The sequence below is a fragment of the Equus caballus genome, chromosome 1, assembly GCF_041296265.1.
Source record: "Equus caballus isolate H_3958 breed thoroughbred chromosome 1, TB-T2T, whole genome shotgun sequence".
In the NCBI taxonomy this organism is placed as follows: Eukaryota; Metazoa; Chordata; class Mammalia; order Perissodactyla; family Equidae; genus Equus; species Equus caballus.
The window spans coordinates 185674271-185694480 of NC_091684.1; the positions used below are offsets into that span (position 1 = coordinate 185674271).

General features: G+C 39.6%; 1 protein-coding gene across 3 annotated transcripts in view; it reads left to right on the forward strand.

The window, feature by feature from the left end:
- PRORP (protein only RNase P catalytic subunit) overlaps window positions 1–14149 on the forward strand; it is a 115080-nt gene extending 100931 nt beyond the window's left edge. For 2 of the 3 annotated variants that reach the window (XM_005603440.4, XM_001491047.5), the window contains exons 6-8: window positions 9093–9241; window positions 12174–12369; window positions 13745–14149. In XM_005603440.4, the coding sequence (XP_005603497.1) occupies window positions 9093–9241; window positions 12174–12369; window positions 13745–13876 (477 nt within the window). In that variant the 3' untranslated portion in view covers window positions 13877–14149. 3 annotated transcript variants of the gene reach the window in all.
- Window positions 14150–20210: the final 6061 nt, after the last annotated feature.

Below are 20210 nucleotides of genomic sequence, written 5' to 3' on the forward strand. Positions count from 1 at the left end.
CTGAGTAGAGTAGGGGCCTGTTCCTAACTAAGGCTAAGATGATTACCGCTTCTCCTCACCTTCCCTCACCACTCATTACAGGGGGAGGCTGGGCAGAAGGTGGAGGGTAGGTTGAGGAAGGAAACATGCTTCAGGACTAACCTGCAGCCTCCTGGGACCACCTTATCAAATAGGCCCCTAGTTGTTTCCTAAAGTCAGGAAAAGGAGGAAACACTGCTAGAGAGAGCATGCCCTGAAAGCCAGGTGGTTTCGAGATCCTTTCTCCAAACATCTGTTCATTTAGAAATTGTATGTGAGTGATGACATTTTACACTTTTGTTGATGATGGCTTGATAAATGATACCACCATTAAGGATGATGGTGGTGGGGTACCTTAATCACATTTTATTAATAAAGAGATCTGAGCAAATAAATAAAATAGAAATTTGGAATTCCTGACTCAGGCCAGAACCCAAAACCACAGATCTTACACTGATGTAAACATAAATTTGAAATAGTGTCTTTAATAGTAAATAGAGAGAGTGATATTAGATGACTGATGTTTCGATTATGGTTCCACCTGAAAGTGCCTTTTGACCAAATGTTAATGTGAGCCAGGGGCGATCATTATCTGCACTGCAGCCAGGAGGCTGAGTGCTGTAATCTCCCCCATTGTGCCTGCTGCCGCTGCCTCGAGGCACTCCTGGCTTACACCCCCTGCTCTCCCTACACGTCTGCAGTGGACTCCCCCTCCCAGTCTCACACCGGCTGTATCTCCTCTGCTGCCCTCAAGCCTTCTGCTCCACCGCCTCTGCCCTCCCCCTGCCAGTGACTCACCTCCTGTTGCACACAAAATAGAAGAAGATATCACGAGGAAGGACCTCACATGTCAACCTATACACCACACGTACATGCACCAACCACAGAACCCAGCCAAATTGTCTGTGCTCAAATCCATCTCAGAGCAAGAGGTGTTCTCTAGATTCTCTCTCTGCCTGCTTTTTCAGACCTTGTGCCAACACTTACCCCTCTATGCCTGTATCTTCAGCTTCTACCTTGTTGCTGGCTTTTTCTGATTAGAATATAAATATTCTCAAGTCTCTTCCATCTTTTAAAAAACAAAACCAAAAACCTCCTCCCTTTACAATGAAGCTTTTGGGGGGTTGGAGGTTTTGAAGAGGCCACAACACTCAGTATCTGAAATGAAAAGCATAATTGATTGTTATTTTTGGTCAACAAAATAGAGGCACACGTGTAAGACAGAATCTCTCTGGACAAAGCAAACTGCAGCCTTCTATAGAGTGTAGGGAACCAACTGAAATCGCCTGCCCCCCAGGGCATCTTCAGAATGCCTCCCCCCAGGTTGCACTCTATCCTTTAAATAATAGTATTCCTCAGACTTCATCCTCGGCTTTCTTCCCTTCTAAGTCTGTATCCTGTCCTCTTCTGCCTCATCTACTCTCTGATGGCTCCTGCCATCTTATGTTCCCTGCTGACTCCACATCTTTATCTCCAGCCCAAAGCCCTCTCCTAAATGGTAGAGTCTCATAACTTGCTGCCCACTGGACGTCTCCCACCTGGCGGTGTCATGAGCTTCTCCTCTGATAGACCGTATCTTGCTATCATCCTCTATCCAGTTGTCCAAATCTTCCTTTGTATATCCCGCTCCATGTTTCCCACTTCCAATCAATGAGTAAGTCTGGTAAGTTCTGCTTTACTCTCAGAGGGCTCTCTCTCCTCTCCATCTTTACTGCCAGTGCCTCAGTTCTGATTATCTTTTACCTGAATTGCAGCAGAAGCCCCCTGCTTGATCTTATTCTAGTCCAGTCTTCTTGCAGTCCACAATTTTTCTCTCTCTAAATTGGTAGTCATGTCACGCTCCTGTTTTAAATCCTTTGTTTTTCCCCCGTTGCTTTCAGGTGGTAAAAGACTCCTTCTCACAACTTACCACGCCCCTGTGATCTGACCCCTACATTCATTTCCAGCCTTATTTCTGGCACTCCCCATCTCACCCTCCCACACGGATGCTTGAGCCACATTTGACAGCTTGCAGTTCCTTGAATTCAGCATACTAATAAAGAGCCCCCACCTTCAACATGCTGCTCCTTGTCCTTGGAAACTCCCATTCCTTGCCTGGACAGTTCGTCTGCAGACTCAACTTAGCTGTCATTTCCTCTGTGGACCTGACCACCCTTTTCCCTGACCACCCTTCCCACCAGTCTGATAGACGTACCTGTCCTTTGTGCTCCCTCTTAGCACTTTATTACAGTCATTTGACTGCAAACTCCTGGAGGTTAGGGATAAATGTGTCTTTATATCTGTATCCCCAGAAACCCCTGCCTAGTGCCTGACAGAGAAGGTTCTCATTAATGTTGGATGAGTGAACTGGCCTTTTTACTTTGTCAGGGCTGGAATGTTAAATACACACACACACACACACACACACAGACCAAAAAAAACCCTTGAATCTGATCAAGTCTCTAGACCCAGCTACCAATTTATAGGAAACATAGAAGACTGGAGAATGTGTAACATCATACCATAGGGATGCTGTTAGCAAAATCTAAATGTGAGAAATTCCGTAAGACAAACAGCCACATTTGTTTAATTGCAATCAATCAATTATAATGTATGAGCTTTTTTAAATCATTTTTTTTCATCTTTCCAAACTGAAACTCTGTACTCATTAAACAATAACTTCTCTTCCCCCCTCCACGGGTCCCTAGGCAACCACCATTCTATTTTCTGTCTCTATGAATTTGACTGCTCTAGGTACCTCATGTAAATGGAATCATACGATATTTGTCCTTTTGTGTCTGGCTTATTTCACTTACAGTAATGTCTTTAAGGTTCATCCACGTTGTAGCATGTGTCCGAATTTTATTCCTTTTTAAGGCTGAATAATATTCCATTGTATGTGTATACCACATTTTGTTTATCTGTTCATCTGTTGATGGACTTTGTGTTTTTTCCAAAACTTTCTTTCATGAAGGTGTTCTATAGTGAGTATTCTTATATATGAAGTATATTGATTATAGCTATCTTGCTGAAGAACTGACACAGAACTTCTAATATCTATAGACATCTGATCCCACAGGCTTTAGAGTTTTCGAAGATCTACAGTCCACACAACCCAGGAAGTGCCAGAGACTGCAGAGGGGGAGGTAAAAAGTTAAGAATAGAGGAAGGAAGTTACACTGCTGTTTAGGATTACTCAGAAAAGCTCTTGCTCTCATTGGCCTCTCCCACCTCCCAGGCAGCTTTTCTACTTCCTGAGCATCCCTACGCAGTTATTTCTAACGCAAATAGCCCTGCCAAATGTATTTTTACCCTAAGCTCAGGAACTACCTCTCAGCAGTTTTATGCCAAAAGTAAGTGTGTCACTTATGAGTAAAAAAAAAACACCTCTTATCTGTTCCTACAGAAGATGAAGCAAATTAGAATGGACCACAAACCAGAAAATGTTTGCACCAAATATTAAGCTGAAATTTGTTCTTACTCTTGGTTTTTGGAGAATTGTGCTTTAGACATCTTAAGGAGCAATGTGGGAGGAATGGGAAAGGGGTGTGAGATCCAATCCCAAGTTAACATTGAGGTACTGGGTACCCAGAGTTCTGGAATCAATTTGGAATTTTAGATATTCTCTAGAATGAGTTGTATTGATTATTTTGCTCTACTATGTGGCCCAGATTCCAGACCCCTTAAGCAAGTCCAGAACTGTCTTTACTATCTCTGGGTCCTCCAGGTTGAGAACAGCCCAGAGTGGATCTCGGCTTCTCTGGTCAAGACTGCCCTGAGCTCAAGGAAACTCTTCCACATCTCTCTCATTTAAACCTAATCCCTGTTTATCGTCTCAAGGGAAGGGTTGCCTTTTATGGGATATTGACCATTCTGTACACATTAGCTATTTGTCACATACCGCTTTATCCTTCCTATGAAGGTACAGTTTGGTTTTGGTTTTGGTTTTGAGGTTTTGTGGGTTTGGGGTTTTGTTTTTGTTTTGGGGGGCTCTTTTGTTTGTTTACTTTTTATTTGGAGATATTTCTAGATTCATATGCAGATGTAAGAAATAATACAGAGAGATCTCATGTATCTTTTACCTGATTTCCCCCAATGGAAACATCTTGCCAAACTATATTATAATATCACAACCAGGATACTGATACTGATGCAGTCAAGACAGAGAGCATTTCCATCACAAGAATCCCTCATGTTGCCTTCTAATAGCCACACCCACTTCCCTCCCAACCCCACCCCTCCTTAGCCCCCTGGCCACCACTAATCTGTTCTCAGTTTTTATAATTTTCTCATATCAGGAATGTTATATAAATGGAATCATACCTTTGATGTATATAACCTTTGGTGTTTGGCTCTTTTCACTCAATACGGTTCTGTGGAGACAATCCAGGTTGTTGCAATATCAATGTTTTTTCTTTTTTATTGTTGATTAGTATTCCAAGGTCTGGATGTACCAATTTGTTTAACTGTTCACATGTTGAAGGACATCTGCATTGTTTCTAGTTTTTACCTATTACGAATAAACCTAAGTAGGTAAACATTTGTGTACAAATTTTTATGTGAACATAAGTCTTCATTTCTCTAGGATAAATGCCCAGAAGTGCAGTAACTCAGTGGGGTGGTAGTTACATGTTTAGTTTTATAAGAAACTGCCAAACTGTTTTCCAGAGTGGCTGTACCATTTTAAATCGCACTAGCCATATATGAGTGATTCAGTTTCCCCACATCCTCATCAGCATTTGATATGATCACTATTTTTTATTTTAGCCAGACTGATAGGTGTGTAGTGATACCTCATTGGGTTATAATTTGCATTTCCCTGATGGCTAATATTGTTGGACATCTATTCATATGTTTATTTATCGTCTATTTATCTTCTTCAGTGAAAGGTCTTTGCTCATGTTCCATTTGGATCGTTTGCTTTTTTAACTGTTGTTCTGAGAATTCTCTGTATGTTCTAGATATTAGTTATTTGTTGAATATGTGGTTTGCAAATATTTTCTCCTAGTCTTAACTTGTCTTTTCATCCTTTTAACAGGGCCTTTCACAGAGCAAACATTTTTAAATTTTATCAGTTTTTCCTTTTATGGACTATAGTCTACAAACTCTGCTTAGCTCTATATCATGAAGATTTTTCTCCTAGTTTTTTTTCCTAAAACTTTATAGTTCACATTTTACATTTAAGTCCATGATCCATTTTGATTTAATTTTTCCATAAAATGTGAGATTTAGGTGGGGTTTCCTTTTTTACTGATGGATGTTCAATTGCTCCAGAAACATTTGTTGAAAAGGCTATCTTTCCTTGGCTTATTTGTGTGGGTCTATTTCTGGGTCATCTGTTCTCCTGATCTGTATGTCGATCCCTCCACCGGTATCATAGAATTTAGATTACTGTAGCTATATAGTAAGGCTTAAAATGAGGTAGACTGATTTTTCCCACTTTATTCTTCTTTTTCAAAATTGTTTTAGCTATTCTTGTTCCTTTGCCTTTCCATATAATTTTAGAATAATTTTGTCTATATCTACAAAAAATTCTTGCTGGGAGTTTTATAGGAATTGCATTAAACTCATACGTCAACTTGGGGAGAACTGACACCTTTACTGTTTTGAGTCTTCCAATCTGTGAACATGGATGGTGGTGTTGAGTTCTTCCATGTACTTGCTGATTTTCTGTCTAGCTCTTCTCTCAGTTGTTGATAGATGAGTGTTAAAGTCTTCGATTCTAATTGTGGATTTGTCTATTTCTCCTTTCAGTTCTATCATCTTTTGCTTCATATATTTTGAAGCTCTATTGTTTGGTGCACACATATTTAGGATAGCTATGTCTTCTTGTTGGGGTGACCCTTTTATCATTATATAATGTCCCTCTGTGTCTCTGGTAATTTTCTTTGCTCTAAAGTCTACTTCATTTAATATTAATGTAGCCGCTCCAGCTTTCCTTTGATGAATGTTTGCGTGATATAATTTTTTCCATCCTTTGACTTTCCACCAGCTTATATTGTTATATTTGAAGTGAGTTTCTTTTATATAGCATAGAGTAGTTGGGTCATGTTTTTTAATCCACTTTGCCAACCTCTGTCTTTTAACTGATGTATTAAAACCCTTTATATTTCATGTGATTATTGATATGTTAGGGCTTATGCCTGCCATTTTGTTTTTTGTTTTCTGCCATCTCTGTTTTTCATTTCTCTGTTTAATTTTTTCTGCCTTCCTGTGGGCTACTTGAACATTTTTTAGAATTCCATTTTTATGTATCTATAGTGTTTTCTTTGTTTTATTTTTAATCTATAGTGTTTTTGAGTGTATCTCTTTGTATAGCATTTTTAATGGTGCTCTAGGTATTACATATATATATATAACATCACAGTCTGCAGGAGTCATCATTTTAACAAGTTTTCTGTCTTGCTAGACTGCCTCTTTCCTGGTCCTTTGGCTAGAAAGAATAGGCCTTTGTTGGTCTTTTTTTGTCTGCATGCATTGGCATTTCCAGGTTGTTGGCTTCTTCAGCTCCAAGTCTAGGATATATGAGGCAAAAAGAAAATTCAAAGAACTCACCAACTTGTCATTCGTCTTGTCCCAAGGTCCCTAGCCAGTGTGCCTTTTTCTTTCTACCTTTCAAGGTCTTCTTATGTTTGTTTTGTATATGATGTCAGGGGGGTTTTGTTGTACTTAGTGGGAGAGGTAGGGAAAAGTACATCTACTCCATCTTCCCAGAAGTGGAAATTCCTCCCAGTTTTATTTTTGATCTAACATAGAATTAAGGTGAATTTTCTTCTTCTTTACTATTCTGAGTATACCTATGACTCTCACCCAACCCACTGGATCCAGCCTTGGAATTTACCCCAGAGAAAGTGCGCTCCTAGCTGGACTGTCATTGAGTTTCAGGCCAGTGCCTTTATTCTGTACACTCATCTTTCCTTCCTTTATTTTCCTTTTTTGCACCATTTTCAGAGAGCTGCTGCTAGTAGAGACATCTCAGCCACAAGATGGTGCCCCAGAGTAGTCCACGCTAAGCCTTTTCTACCCTTCCTTGGGCCCCTATCTTTAATTTAATATTAGTAAACTCAAGGCCATTTATCTAAAGTAGGATATAGATATGAAGAAAGTAATTGTCACTCCTCTTAATGAATCCAGTTGCCATTTTGTATCTGGGCTCATTGAAAATAATCTGTAATCTCAGCATAACTTTAACAAAGGAGTGTTATAAGTGCATTCTGAAGGAGATGCACTGTCAATGTCTTTTGAGGTGTTTTGATCCATGAACCAAACTTTCTTAGTGTAGACGTTTGCTTTGATTACTAGCCTAACTTTTAAAATAATAGCTTATAAGATTATATAAAAATGCATAAAATAAAAAGACATAAATACGTATTAGCAGTCTTTGGGTAGTGACATATGAGTGGCTTCTTCTTTCATCTTTCTTCTAGTCTATATTTTTCAAGTTTTCCATAATGAGCTACTTTTATGATGGATAAAAATAGATGTGGACATATTCTTCAGCTAATCAGAAAATGTTTATTAACCATCCAATATATGTAAAGCCAGCGCATATATGTCTTCCTAGGCTTAATAGTTGGGTAAGAAAATTATTAGACACTCCCTCAGTAAAGGCAGGGACCACGTCTTTTAAAATTTTGTGGGCTGTGTACTTACCATGTGCCTTATGCATAGCGAGGCCTGGGAAATAACTGTTGAGTGAATATAGAAGCCATTATTTCTAGCTTTGAAGGAAAGAATTATATTTTACTAGTTGTAAAGCTTTGCTTTTAGAGTCCTCACACACTTCTTGGTATACTTCTCTGCTTGAGTACTAGCTCACATTCCGTGGGCAAGATGTGTCCATTCTGTGTCTTAATTCTAGAACTAATAATTAGGGATAATAAAACCAACAACTGTTTCCTAAAGTAATAAGATTAGTAATGGAGTGGGATGGACAAAAAACAATATAAATCCAAAGCATTAAGCAGTAATTCAAAAATTCAGCCCTTAGTAATTCGTTATTAGATTGTCAGAGAGTCTACATGTATATTAGACATAAAAGGTGCTAAAGCAATATTTGACAACTAACCAAATAAATGAAATTTTATTGATTAAAGAATTTTAAGTAATATCCTGAAAATATACGTGGGAAGAAATTATGAGTAAGGGGAAGCTAGACTAAAATCAGTGGCTTTTCCAATCAATAACCAAGAAAATTAAAGATCTCTTCAATGACTTTCAACTTCTGATTTTTTGTAGGCTCAGCAATTCTTATAAATTAAAGAACTTTTATATTTCTGATACACTATTATATAACATGTTTTAATTTTTCATTAGTTTTTATTTTACTTAATATATCCCTTTATAGCTTAGTTTAATAGGTTGTACATGAAAGTAATATGGACTTTTCCTTATGAAAGATTGAACGTAGGTAGGCAAGCTCACCAAAGTGACTAGATTTACTAAAAGTCCAAGTCTAGACTTTTGAGAGGAGTTCCTGTGCACACAAGACATGTAGAGAGAATGGGGGTAAATTCACTGACGAAATAGGCTACAGAATGGATACTGACAGACCTTTGGGAGGAAAAAGAGATTTCAATGAAAGGTAGCAATCTCAGCAGAATCATAACATGGAAAAGTCGGCCAAAAAGTCACTCTCTAGTCCAGCCATTTACAAACTTTTGAAAAAAGAAGTAGAACCCTTTATTCAAATGAAAATATATGCAGAATACCAGTATAGAAACATACAGAAGCTGAGCTGTTTTGGTTGAAACTGGAATGGGAATGTATAGGATCCAAACCCCATCCTCCTTAGCCTCCCTGTCTATATCCCACTGGACTCGAGGGAACACAGTTTACAACTCATCTAGTCTATGCTTAGAAAACCCTCCTGGATCCAGTGGAGCCTGACCATTGGGCAGGTGTTACACATTAATTTGTAATAAGGAAGCATTTTCCTCGGGCTTACAAAGATGGAAAGTTATTTTAAGGACTGTTTTCTCACCTCTTACCAGAAAAAGAGTGCTTCACCATTGAGATTACCAGCTGGAAGAATCACTCCACTGACTTGAGGTTCTTCCCTTGACCCTCTTGGGGGCTGGCTTTGTGTTTTTTAGCTCTTGGATGTGGTCTCTCAACTAGCCAAGCAGAATCTGCGACTGCTGGTGCTGGGCCGGAAGCACATGCTGAGGCAGGGTTCCCGGTGGAGAAGAGATGAGATGGAAATGGTGCAAAAGCAAGCCAGCTGTTTCTTTGCTGACAACATGTAAGTACAGAAGGTAATAGGCGAATTACACTAAGCTCCAGTCATCTGCTTGTTAGTACCTATTTTCAGCATTTTTTAAAATTATTTTATTGAGGTCATATTGGTTTATAACATTGTGCAATTTCAGGTGTACATTATTATATATCAGTTTCTGTATAGACTGCATCATGCTCATCCCCGATAGTCTAGTTTTCATCTGTCACCATACATATGTGCCCCTTTACCCCTTTTGCCCTCCCCCCAAGTCCCCTCCCCTCTGGTCACCACTAATCTGTTTTCCTTATCCATGTGTTTGTTCTATCTTCCACATATGAGTGAAATCATACGGTGTTTGTCTTTCTCTGTCTGGCTTACTGTTTTCACCATTTTTAAAGTGCATTTGTGTGTATATATACTCAGCCTCATTCAAAAAAACTAAGACTTGAGGCAGTTTACAAAAATACAGTTTCTACAGCAGGATAAACTTAAATAGATGAGGTTAAAGGAGAAATGGGGGGAAGATAAAGTCAGAAGTGAGATTAGTACACAGAATGCATGTCATAAAGTCCTGAATAGATCATTTAAGAACTACTTTACAAATATGAGCAACTTCCGTGTTCTTGGAGAAACAGCAGTAAACGAGAGCAAGTCTCTGCCCTCTTGGAGCTTATAGTAAACAGGTAAACAAATAAACAGGTAATGTAATTGCAGGCAGTGATCAGTGCTCTGAAGACAATAAGCCCAAATGAGGAGATAGAAAGGGATTGGGTAGGGGTAGGTCAGAGGGTAGTGGATGGAGCCGTCAGGAAAGACCTTTGGGAGGGGGCAGATCTGAAGGGAAGGAGTGAGGCATTTGAGAATGGGGGAGAAATGGTGGGAAGAACATCCAGGTGGGGGAACAGCAAGCGTTAAAAAAGCCGTGCGGCAGGAATGAGTTTGGCATGTTTTAGGAAAGCAAGCAGGCCAGTGTAAATGGGCTGTAACAAGAAGGAAAGCAGTAGCTTCTGAGGCAGAGAGAAGGCAGGGACCACAGTACCGAGGACGTTGTGGGCTCTAATGGGCAAGCAAGGGGCCTGGATTTTATTCTAAATATAAAGGGAGTGATGCTCCCAGCTTCCCAGGGAGCCAAAGGAACATGGAAAACATGATCAGGGACAAAATGTACAGCGTCCATAAAGAGGAAAGCAGCTAATCAGCAGGAGCACAGATCTTCAACAGCACATAGAAACAGGCTTTTCATTTTTCATACTGTTTATGCTGACAAAAGTTTATTTCCAACTTTGCATGGACAATGTGTGTGCCTTAGCCCCAGGTGTAGGTTTTATTAGGTTGATTGTGATAACTTCAAGATTTGTCAGTATGCCCCAAATCATTTATTCTTAGAAAAGTAAAATGGTTCTTGATGCATGAAGCAGAAGGCTAACCCCTCATTCAGATCCCAAACCTTTTTTCTTTAGCTAATCTTTTCCCTTTTTGCTTTAGCTAACCTTTTCGCTTTTTGCTTTAGCTAAGTCCTTTTATTTATTCATGGGAGGGGGTATTTCCATGTGTCCAGGAGTAGAAGACAATAAGAATGCTCTTCATGCAATCACTTTAGACAACATGGCGTAGACATTAGGAGTGCAGGCTTGGGAATTAGTCTACCCAGGTTCAGATCATGGCCCTGCCACTTCCTATCTGGGAAGGTGTTGCCCTTCTTTGCATCTTCTTCATATGTAATCCTCATAGGGTTGTTGTGAAGATTAAATGAGATAATACCTGTAAATAATGCATGTAAAACTCTTGGCACAGCACCAAGTCCATGAAAGCGTATATGTTAGTTGCTGTTATCATCATTGTTATTTTTCTTAGGTGGAAGAATTGGGTAAATGCAAAATGTTATAACCAAGAATCCTGTTGGAAATTGGTTTCATGCTTGGTTTGGGGCCTGTATTTATTGCATCTGCTAAACTTCCAAACCTAGTTGTAAAGATTGATTCAGTGACCTTCCATGGCTTTGGATTTGAATATTTAAGTTTAACGTTAACTCTATTTTCCATTAATGTGCCAAAGAAGCCTTTTCAAACATGCACTAGAGTGAATAGTGTAGTGAATCCCCACATAATTGTCACCTAGCTCCAACAATTACCATCATTTTGCTAATCTTGTTCCATATATCCCCCCCCCCGCCACATTTTTCCTGGAGATTTTTAAGGCAGATTCCAGTAATTTTATCATTTCAGTTGAAATACTCCAGTACAAAGTAAACATTAACTGGTCCTACTTTGGGTCATTTGGATCGAGGCCTAACACCTATCACATGTTGCAGTCCAAATCTCCTGAGCCAGGGTAGCTACTGCCGTTTTTACAGCACATGTGCTAAGGTGGTAAGTGCTGACATTGAGAGTCTGTTGGAGACTCTGAGTCACTGGCTCTTCTCAAAGCAGGAGATGCCTTCGGGTGCTAAGCCATGTGACTCCCAGGAGCTGCTGTGAGATACCAGTTTCAGCTTTGAGGCCAGCCCATTATTTTTGGTGGCTTGCAAGAAAGTGTCATCCTGCCCTATTAGTATTATGAGTGTTTCTTGAATTTGAGTGAGGAAAGGGGAGAAAACGTGTGCTGTCTGGTGGATGAGGCAAATAGGAAAAATGCCCTGGGAACACAGAGAAACAACTTTTGAGTGTAAAGAGAGAATTATTTTTAGAATTCTTCCTTCTAGTGGGAGAGCCTAGTTGAGCTGTTAGAGTTAGCATTAGCATTTCCTTCCCCTTAGCTTTCCATCTGTGTTCTAGATAGTGTTGCCTACCAGCTAAGGGCTTGCAGATGGTTCGTAAGAATCACTGAGATCATGTTGGTTAAGAATGCAGAGCCCCTCTGAGGAAAGTAGACTGGAAGTAAAAAGCATGGTGAAGAGTGCTATCCTCTACCCGCTCTGGGCTGCGCTTGATTGTGTCCTGTCTTATGCCTGGCTCAGCTCGGAGGATGATCCGTTCCTTCTGTATGCCACTCTGCACTCGGGGAACCACTGCAAGTTTATCACAAAAGATCTGATGCGGGACCACAAGGCCTGTCTACCTGATGCCAAGACCCAACGCCTGTTCTTTAAGTGGCAGCAGGGACATCAGCTGGCAATTATTAACAGGCTTCCAGGATCAAAAATAACCTTTCAGGTATGTTACCTGTTCTCTACACAGTGTCAACAGAGTCAAGTATATAGTAAGAATGTGGCATAGTCAAAGAATGCTGCAACTAATTGAAGGTTCTAAATGCTTTATTTTCCTCAGTTTTAGTTTGATGTTTGGAATTAGCGAATTCCTGGACACAGAAAGTCTGCCAGAGGAAAAGTTTCATAGGCCAACTCCACATTAATTGACATATTGAAAACACCTAGGATGTCTTCAATTGTGACTTCAATTATGTCATCAATTACAACTCCTCATGTGTTTTATATTTTCCTCTTGATTTGCAGTAGTTCAAAATTCCTTATCCCTGTGGTTTGTCATACTGCTACTTCTGCTAAGTTACTCCTTTTACCTGTTTAATCCACTTCTATGGCACAGTTTCCTTTGATTCTAGTTTAGATACCTGTATCTACAAGGATGCCTCTCAAGTGAAATCAAAGGGAGAAACTCCAAAGGCAAGTTAATACAGAAAAATAAACTAGCCAATGGTAAATATGGTCCAATGGTCAAAAAACATACAAAACAACAAATTTATAGGAAATATGGTATCAAATGATATCACAGAGATGCAGTCAGCAAAATTAAGACTGTGGGAAATGATACAGGATAACTCACCTGGTTTCCTCAAAAACAAAAAAATTGTAAGAAAAATAGTTGGAAAGGGAAGCTCTAGACTGAAAGAGAATTAAGAGTCAATTCAGTTAGTCACAATGTAATAACCTTATTTCAATTCCTATTCAAACAAACTGTAAAATGTATGTACTCAATTAATAATTGGAGAAATGTAAACAGTAGAAAATTTATAATGTTAAGGAATTATTAATTCTTAAGTGTAATAATGGTATTGATCTTGTATTTACAAAATAGGTCCTTATTTTTTAGACATACATGCTGAATATTACAAAAGAAATGATCTAATATCTGAGATTTGCTTCAGAATAATCTTGGGGATGGGGAGGGCTTGGGAAAGGAAGTGGGTGGGGTATGGATGAAATAAGATTAACTATGAGTTGATAATGATTGAAACTAGGCTATGGGTACACAGGAATTCGTTATACTATTTCGCTACTTTTCTCTCTCATATACAAAACCAATAAAGTCAACAAAAGGAACACTGTATCCTATAAATACAATGCTCCTATAGAGAATCCTTAACCTTAAAAATGAAACTCCCCAAAAAAGGAACTCCTAATACTAGGGTTCATCTCTGCAGAGCTAGCTGCTCTTTGAAAAAATCCATTGTTAAGTAAGACAGAGAATACTCCTCTGAAACAAATGGAGACATTGTCAGAAAGGAAAGGGAAATGGCCAGGTAACCCTTTAGTGTTGTTCTCAATGTTTGGTTCCCTTTTTAATTCAACAGCGTATTCTCAGCCATGACACAGTGGTGCAAACAACTGGAGACTCGTGGCACATACCATATGATGAAGACCTGGTGGAAAGGTATTCCTATGAAGTACCAACCAAATGGCTTTGCCTTCACCGAAAGACATAAAGACTCTTACCCTCGTGCTAAATTTGTGTTTGGCTGCCTTCCTGGTTGACATCAGAGCTCTTAAGTCAATGCTTGTTTAAAGCATTGCTTCATCCTGTTTGATCCAGTTTATCCTGTTTGGTCCAGTTGGTTTGTATGTCAACAAATTGATTTTTTAATTAAATGCGATAATATCTTTTCACAACCAGTTACATTTTTCCCCCTAACGTTTGTTTTTGGAGGTTTATCCAGAGTTGGGGAACTCAGTGCAGAATAAAGCCTACGTTTCTCCCATTTGGTCAGCCATTCCACTTACTTGAGCGACAGGTACTTCAGATATCCATTTTGCTCCTCCTGACCTCACCTTGCGGGTCTACTAATAGCAGAACCAATCCATCCGGCTCTGGGCCCTGGGTTGTTTCTAACCCCCTTCTCCCATTTCTGATATCATCTCATCCTCTACACATTATCTCCCACCCACACTTAATCAATTATGGTCTTCTGTGATAAACCAGCCAAGATATCAAAGGCTTATTGGCAACTTTTACTTACCACCCACCCAATGATTTGGGTTGGAAGAAAGGGGGCAATTCTTTCTCTCTAGACTATTGTTGTTTCTTTTTCATTCTATAATGCCTTTTCCAAATTGGTTCAACATTTTGTGAACACTATTAATTCCATCACTTGGTATGAGGGCTTTCTAAAGTGTACTGATTTTTTTCATTTAATCAAGTTTGACTTAGTTTAACAAAGTGATTAAGTTTTAATAGTTCCCTGTTTTACCCCCTTGCTAGCCAGCTTACACCTCACGGGGCCTTGATTTCAGCTGAAAATATTCATGTCTGCCACACTTTATGACAGTTCTTTCCTTACTTGTACATACTTTATGATTTAATATTCAAGAACAGGCAAAACGAATCTGTGGTGATAAAAATCAGAATAGTAGTTGCCTGAGGAAAGGGGCACGAGAGAACTTTCTGGGGGTAATAGAAAGTTCTGGCTGATGCTAACATCAGTGTATGTATATATTAGTCAAAATTCATCACCCTAAACACTTAAAATTGATGCATTTACAACAATGTATGTCAAAAAAGTATATTAGCATAAAAATACAGTTATTTACATAAAAACAATGACCTCATTTACATAAAACCATATACATGGATATAAGTATGATATTATTATTACATCATTGTTATGTACTACACACAGAGAAAGAATCCAGGAAAAACACAGGAGGGGATGTTTCCTCTCCTTATGCATTTACTGGAGCCAACACTGCTGCACACCTAGATGAAAGAGCTCCCCAGGAAAGTGATTGACACATTGAAAGCATTGAAGGATGCTCAGAATCAGAAAGCTTCTCAAACTCCAATCTGCTTACTTTCTAAATTTCATAAACTACACACTTAGATAACTGTGCTTTCAGTGAGCTGTGCTTTTATTAAAAAGAACTATCCTATTTTTTTAAGAAAACTTTATAAAAGAAAAAAGCATTTGCTAAATAATCTTGTCTAAAATCCTAATGCAGATTCCTCACAAGTTGCACATAAAGATAGGGGAGAATACAAAAAGAATCCTAGAATTTTAGAACAGGAGTGAACCTTGAAGAACAGAAAGTCCAACAGTAGCATTTTCTAGAGGAGGAACGGTTTCCGAAAGATGAAATGGTTTCCCGGGATCCCACAGGTAGTTAGTGGAGACATTTCAACCATAACCAACCTCTTCTGATTCCCAGCCAAATATTCTTTCTTCTACTGTACACTGATCTAGGCTTGAGTCGTGCATAAAAACTCAGACAGACTGAATGATAGGGCATCTGGTATTTAGATTTAGAAACTTGGTGAGCCACATAAGAGAAATGGGGGAGAATGAGAGGAAGGGAACAAGGGAGAACCTCTTCAGGGACCCATGTTTCCAGAATGGCTTGTCAGTGTAGAAAACTGTGGTAGGAAATCGCATTATTTTTGAACTCTTCAATACCAGTGAGAAACAAAAGCCCAAAATTCCTGCTTGAGGTAAATTGAGGTGCACCTGTCCTTTGTCCAGGAGCAGGGGAACCATTCTAGGACTGCTCAGAGTAAATGGCTCTGACACAGGCCCCTGGGGAGTGCTGGTGCCAAACACTTAGGCTGCTCTTTTGTCTTCTGATCACCTGAGTGAAACAGCTATCTGTCTGGCAAGGTCCCGGACACAATGGGAAGGAATTCTTTAAAATGCTATGCTTGCGATTGATAGTGTCTTTAAAGTCAGCAGAGAACAAAGAAGGCTTTGAAAGGGCATTGACTCTGCCGCTGAAAACTATTTCTAAAGAGCTTTGTGCTTCCCTCTGGCATGCGCCTGAATTTGTACTGTCTTTTCCACCTGCAGTCCTCAGACCCAATAAGGAGAAAATCTCACAGGAGAAGCCTGAGTTCATTCTCTCAGGGTTCCATTGGGACTACCTCACCTCAGGTGCCTTGTTCTTCACATTAAATTAATTTTTCTCTTCAAGTTTGCACTTAAGTATAATTACTGCTTCCTAGGTCGTCTAGCAAGCTTCTCACTTTTTAAAAAACTGTCCCAAGGCACTATAAAATTCATCCATTAGATTTCTTTTTTCCTGATAGCCTCATTCTAAAACAGGAATGGAAAGGAAAGGTGTGTAATATAGTTACCTGAATTCTGGTCCATCCATCGTGGTGACTCTTATCTTCATTTGCTACAAATCAAAATTATCGGGGTCCACAGCAGGTGAAGGGGAGCACCTATGTGGTGACAGTCAAGAAATAATGTACAACTGAAATCTCACATTGATGTAAACTATTATGAACTCAATTTAAAAAAGAAATTATCGGGGTCATTGAGGGCAAGGCTAAATGGAGTCTGGAGCTGGTATTTGTCCATCCTTCAGCAATTCAAAATTCACAGAGAGAAAAGCGAGTAACGGGGCCCTTTTGAGAACAACTAGAATAATAGCAACATAGAGGACTGTGATGAAATGGTGGTATTTAGGTTTGGCTATCCTTTCAGGCTAGGACTTAAGACGGAGTCTCAGGAAGAGGGACCAGGCAGCTGCTGGACCACAGGGTGAGAGTAGGCTTGCCAGATGAAATACAGGACTCCCACTTAAATCTGAATTTCAGATAAGTAACGACTTTTCAGTATAAATATGTCCCAAGTATTGCAGGGGCATACTTATACTAAAAATATTCATTGTCTATCTGAAATTCACATTTAACAGGGCATCTGGTAGTTTTGCTAAAGCCAGCAGTTCTAGGTGAGCATTACATGGGAGGATGAGGGGGTAGTGGGAAATGAGGTATCTATACAGCCCCACAGCCCTATAGGAGGCCAGAGGGGAACAAGGTAAGAGGGGAAGTGAGTAAAAGTCACCTGAGAGGGAAAAGAAAGGCAAGACCACCAGCTTTTCCCTGCCTTGTCCCAGCCAATGACAAGCAGTGTGCTTGAGTCTATACCATATAAACGAAAAGTGTTTCCATTCCCAGATCTAAAGGAAGCCATAGAAACCAGTGGGATGAAAGAAAATACAAGAGATGGGAACACCAACAAGTAAATGGAGTAAATTTTGAAAAAAATGTAATTTTCTCTTATCATGTCTATTTTATGGTGGTTCAAGATTCCCTGAAGCCTTCTCTCCCCAACTTTGTTCTTTGTTGGCAGTATTTGATCTGACACTACTTCCAGAGACTCTACATACGCAACTCACTTCCAACCGGAAATTGAAATAAACAACCAGGAATTGAAATAAACAGGAAGACAATTATCTAGTCACTGATGGCAGTTAAAAATAGTTTGTTTTGCTCCTAGAGTACTCTCAGAAGTACACTCTTATCAAATGAATTAAGTTATTAAGATAACCATGATAATTTGTTGTAAATAGACGTGTGTAGGGTTTTGGTAGCTTCTGACCAGAAATTTGATGTAGAGAGTTAATTTCACCCACATTAAAATGACTACCCCAGTCATTTCTTTGGTGTTAGTTAAAATCCAGCCCTAGAAGCAAATACTTGAGAAATCATTGGTAGGGGCTGTAATTTCTAATATGGTAGAGACATAAATTCATTTTAAGGAGACTAGGTCAAATTGCCCTCTCTCTCAGCTGGACTGGAACATTACTAGGTATCAAGTTTAATTCACATCTAAATATTTAAAGTCCATTATTAAAACAGGTTTCTCGTGCTTTCTTTGACTGTATCAGGACAGAGAATGTCAGTGTCATGATGGATGCCAATAGAATTCCCTGACAATTCTACTGTTCATTTGGCTCTCTGGGGCAGAGTGGTGTCCTGCTCTGGGAGAATAGCATGGGGCCTTCACCTCCATGAAACAGGTTCCTCTCAAAGTGGTATGGCAGGTCTTCCGAAAGGTAAGTCTCTCACCCAGACTTGCCTAACTCGTACTGTATTACTAATTCCTTAAAAATAATCATTCTTGTATTTTCTTTCTCTCTTCAGTGACCTTGTTCTAGAGTCCAAAGCTGAATTTTTTTTCCATCCTCTAAAGCTGAGCAGTCTATTGCTATTAAGGTTTTTTCCATATACCTATTATATATAATTTTTTTAAGGATCATTTCTTTGTAAACTCTTGTAACATTATCTTCACCTGACAGAAAATGAAAACTTTTCCTTGTTCTTATAGTCTTCTAGCACTTCTTCCTCATGTACTCTTTTTATAATAATGTAAATTCATTAAAAGGGGCAGCCAGGTTAAGCTAGGGCATTGCTGTATCCCATAAAATACTACTCGCATGGCTGTACCCTGCTTAACGATGGGGATATATGAGAAATGTGTTGTTAGGCAATTTTGTTGTTGTGCAAACATCACAAGAGTGTGCTTACACAACCTAGATGGAACAGACTACTACACACCTAGGCTATATGGTTCTAATCTTATGGGACCACTGTCGTATATATGGTCGTTCGTTGACCAAACCATCATTATGTGGCACATGACAGTACTCATGAACTACTCCTTAAGGCCTCCTTGTGTTCAGAAGGAAATCACTCTGCTAATAGCTATTGGTTCAAATTAAGGGTCATGTCCTTTGGCATTTAGTCCTATTTTGGCAGGAGTAGTCAAATCCTTGAAGAAATGGGTCTTTTTCAGGCCAGCCGGTGGCGTATCAGTTAAGTGCGCACGTTCCGCTTTGGCGGCCAGGGGTTCACCGGTTCGGATCCCAGGTGCAGACATGGCACCACTTGGCAAGCCATGCTGTGGTAAGTGTCCCACATACAAAGTAGAGGAAGATGGGCACGATGTTAGCTCAGGGCCAGTCTTCCTCAGCATAAAGAGGAGGATTGGCAGCAGATGTTAACTCAGGGCTAATCTTCCTCAAAAAAAAAAAAAAGAAAGAAAGAAAAGAAATGGTTCTTTTCCAACTTAGGCCCTCTGATCTCCAACTTCTAAAGAAATAAACTCTGGTCAGACCAAGTTTCTGAAGAGAAGTTCTGAGGAAGGATTGCCGCTTTACTCAGACAAAGAGCTTTTTACTTTTTAAAGCAAGTCATGTGGCTCTTTCGTCACTGACACACCAAGGGAAGTTTATGTGAGGAAATCAGTATTGAACAGTTTGTGCTTTATAAATGTCTTAGATTTGCTTTTCCTCCTGCTCCCACTGCTATTATCCCCAGAACTTTCAACACCAGCCATATTTTGGTCTCATTGTTTCTTAACTTCTTAAACTGATGATTTTCAGTCCCTGTGAGATGGCCAAGCTGGACCTTTTAAATTACTTAAAAGTGCTCCAGTTTCAGGATTTCAGACTTTCAAGTTCTTCATTTTGACCACAACCTCCTTACCTACCCCACTCCCTTATCCCAACCAGCAGTTCCTTGGCCTGTTCTTAGGCCTGTCCCTTCCTCACCTAGAGGCTTCTCTTGTCCATCCCCCTCTGGCTTCACTTGCCTTCCTCCCCACCCCACTCTTAAAGCATTCATCTCTTGAATTCATCATTGAAGGGATGGCTTCAATAAGACTACAGATTCTTTCATTTTACCTCCTATGGTGTCCATCTTATCAATTCTAAACCTAATTTTTGGTAGCCCTGGACCATTCCACTTCCTCCACTCCTAAACACCATAGTATTGCTTAAAAGTCATGAAATTATACTGTTGGAACTTCACTCCCATTTGAAGGTCCTTTCTTTCATCTTTCATTGAATTCCTATTAATTTCCTGAAGGAGTTCTCCCAAACTTTGCAATCTTAACTTGAAAAATAGTTCATCTCCTGGAGCCTCCATGTCCTTTTCTGTGAAGAAGGGAAGATGGGCTCCAGCACAGCTTCTCAAACTTTAACAGACAGAATCACCTGACACCTTGTTTAAAACGCTGACTCTCATTCAGCTCTGGTGAT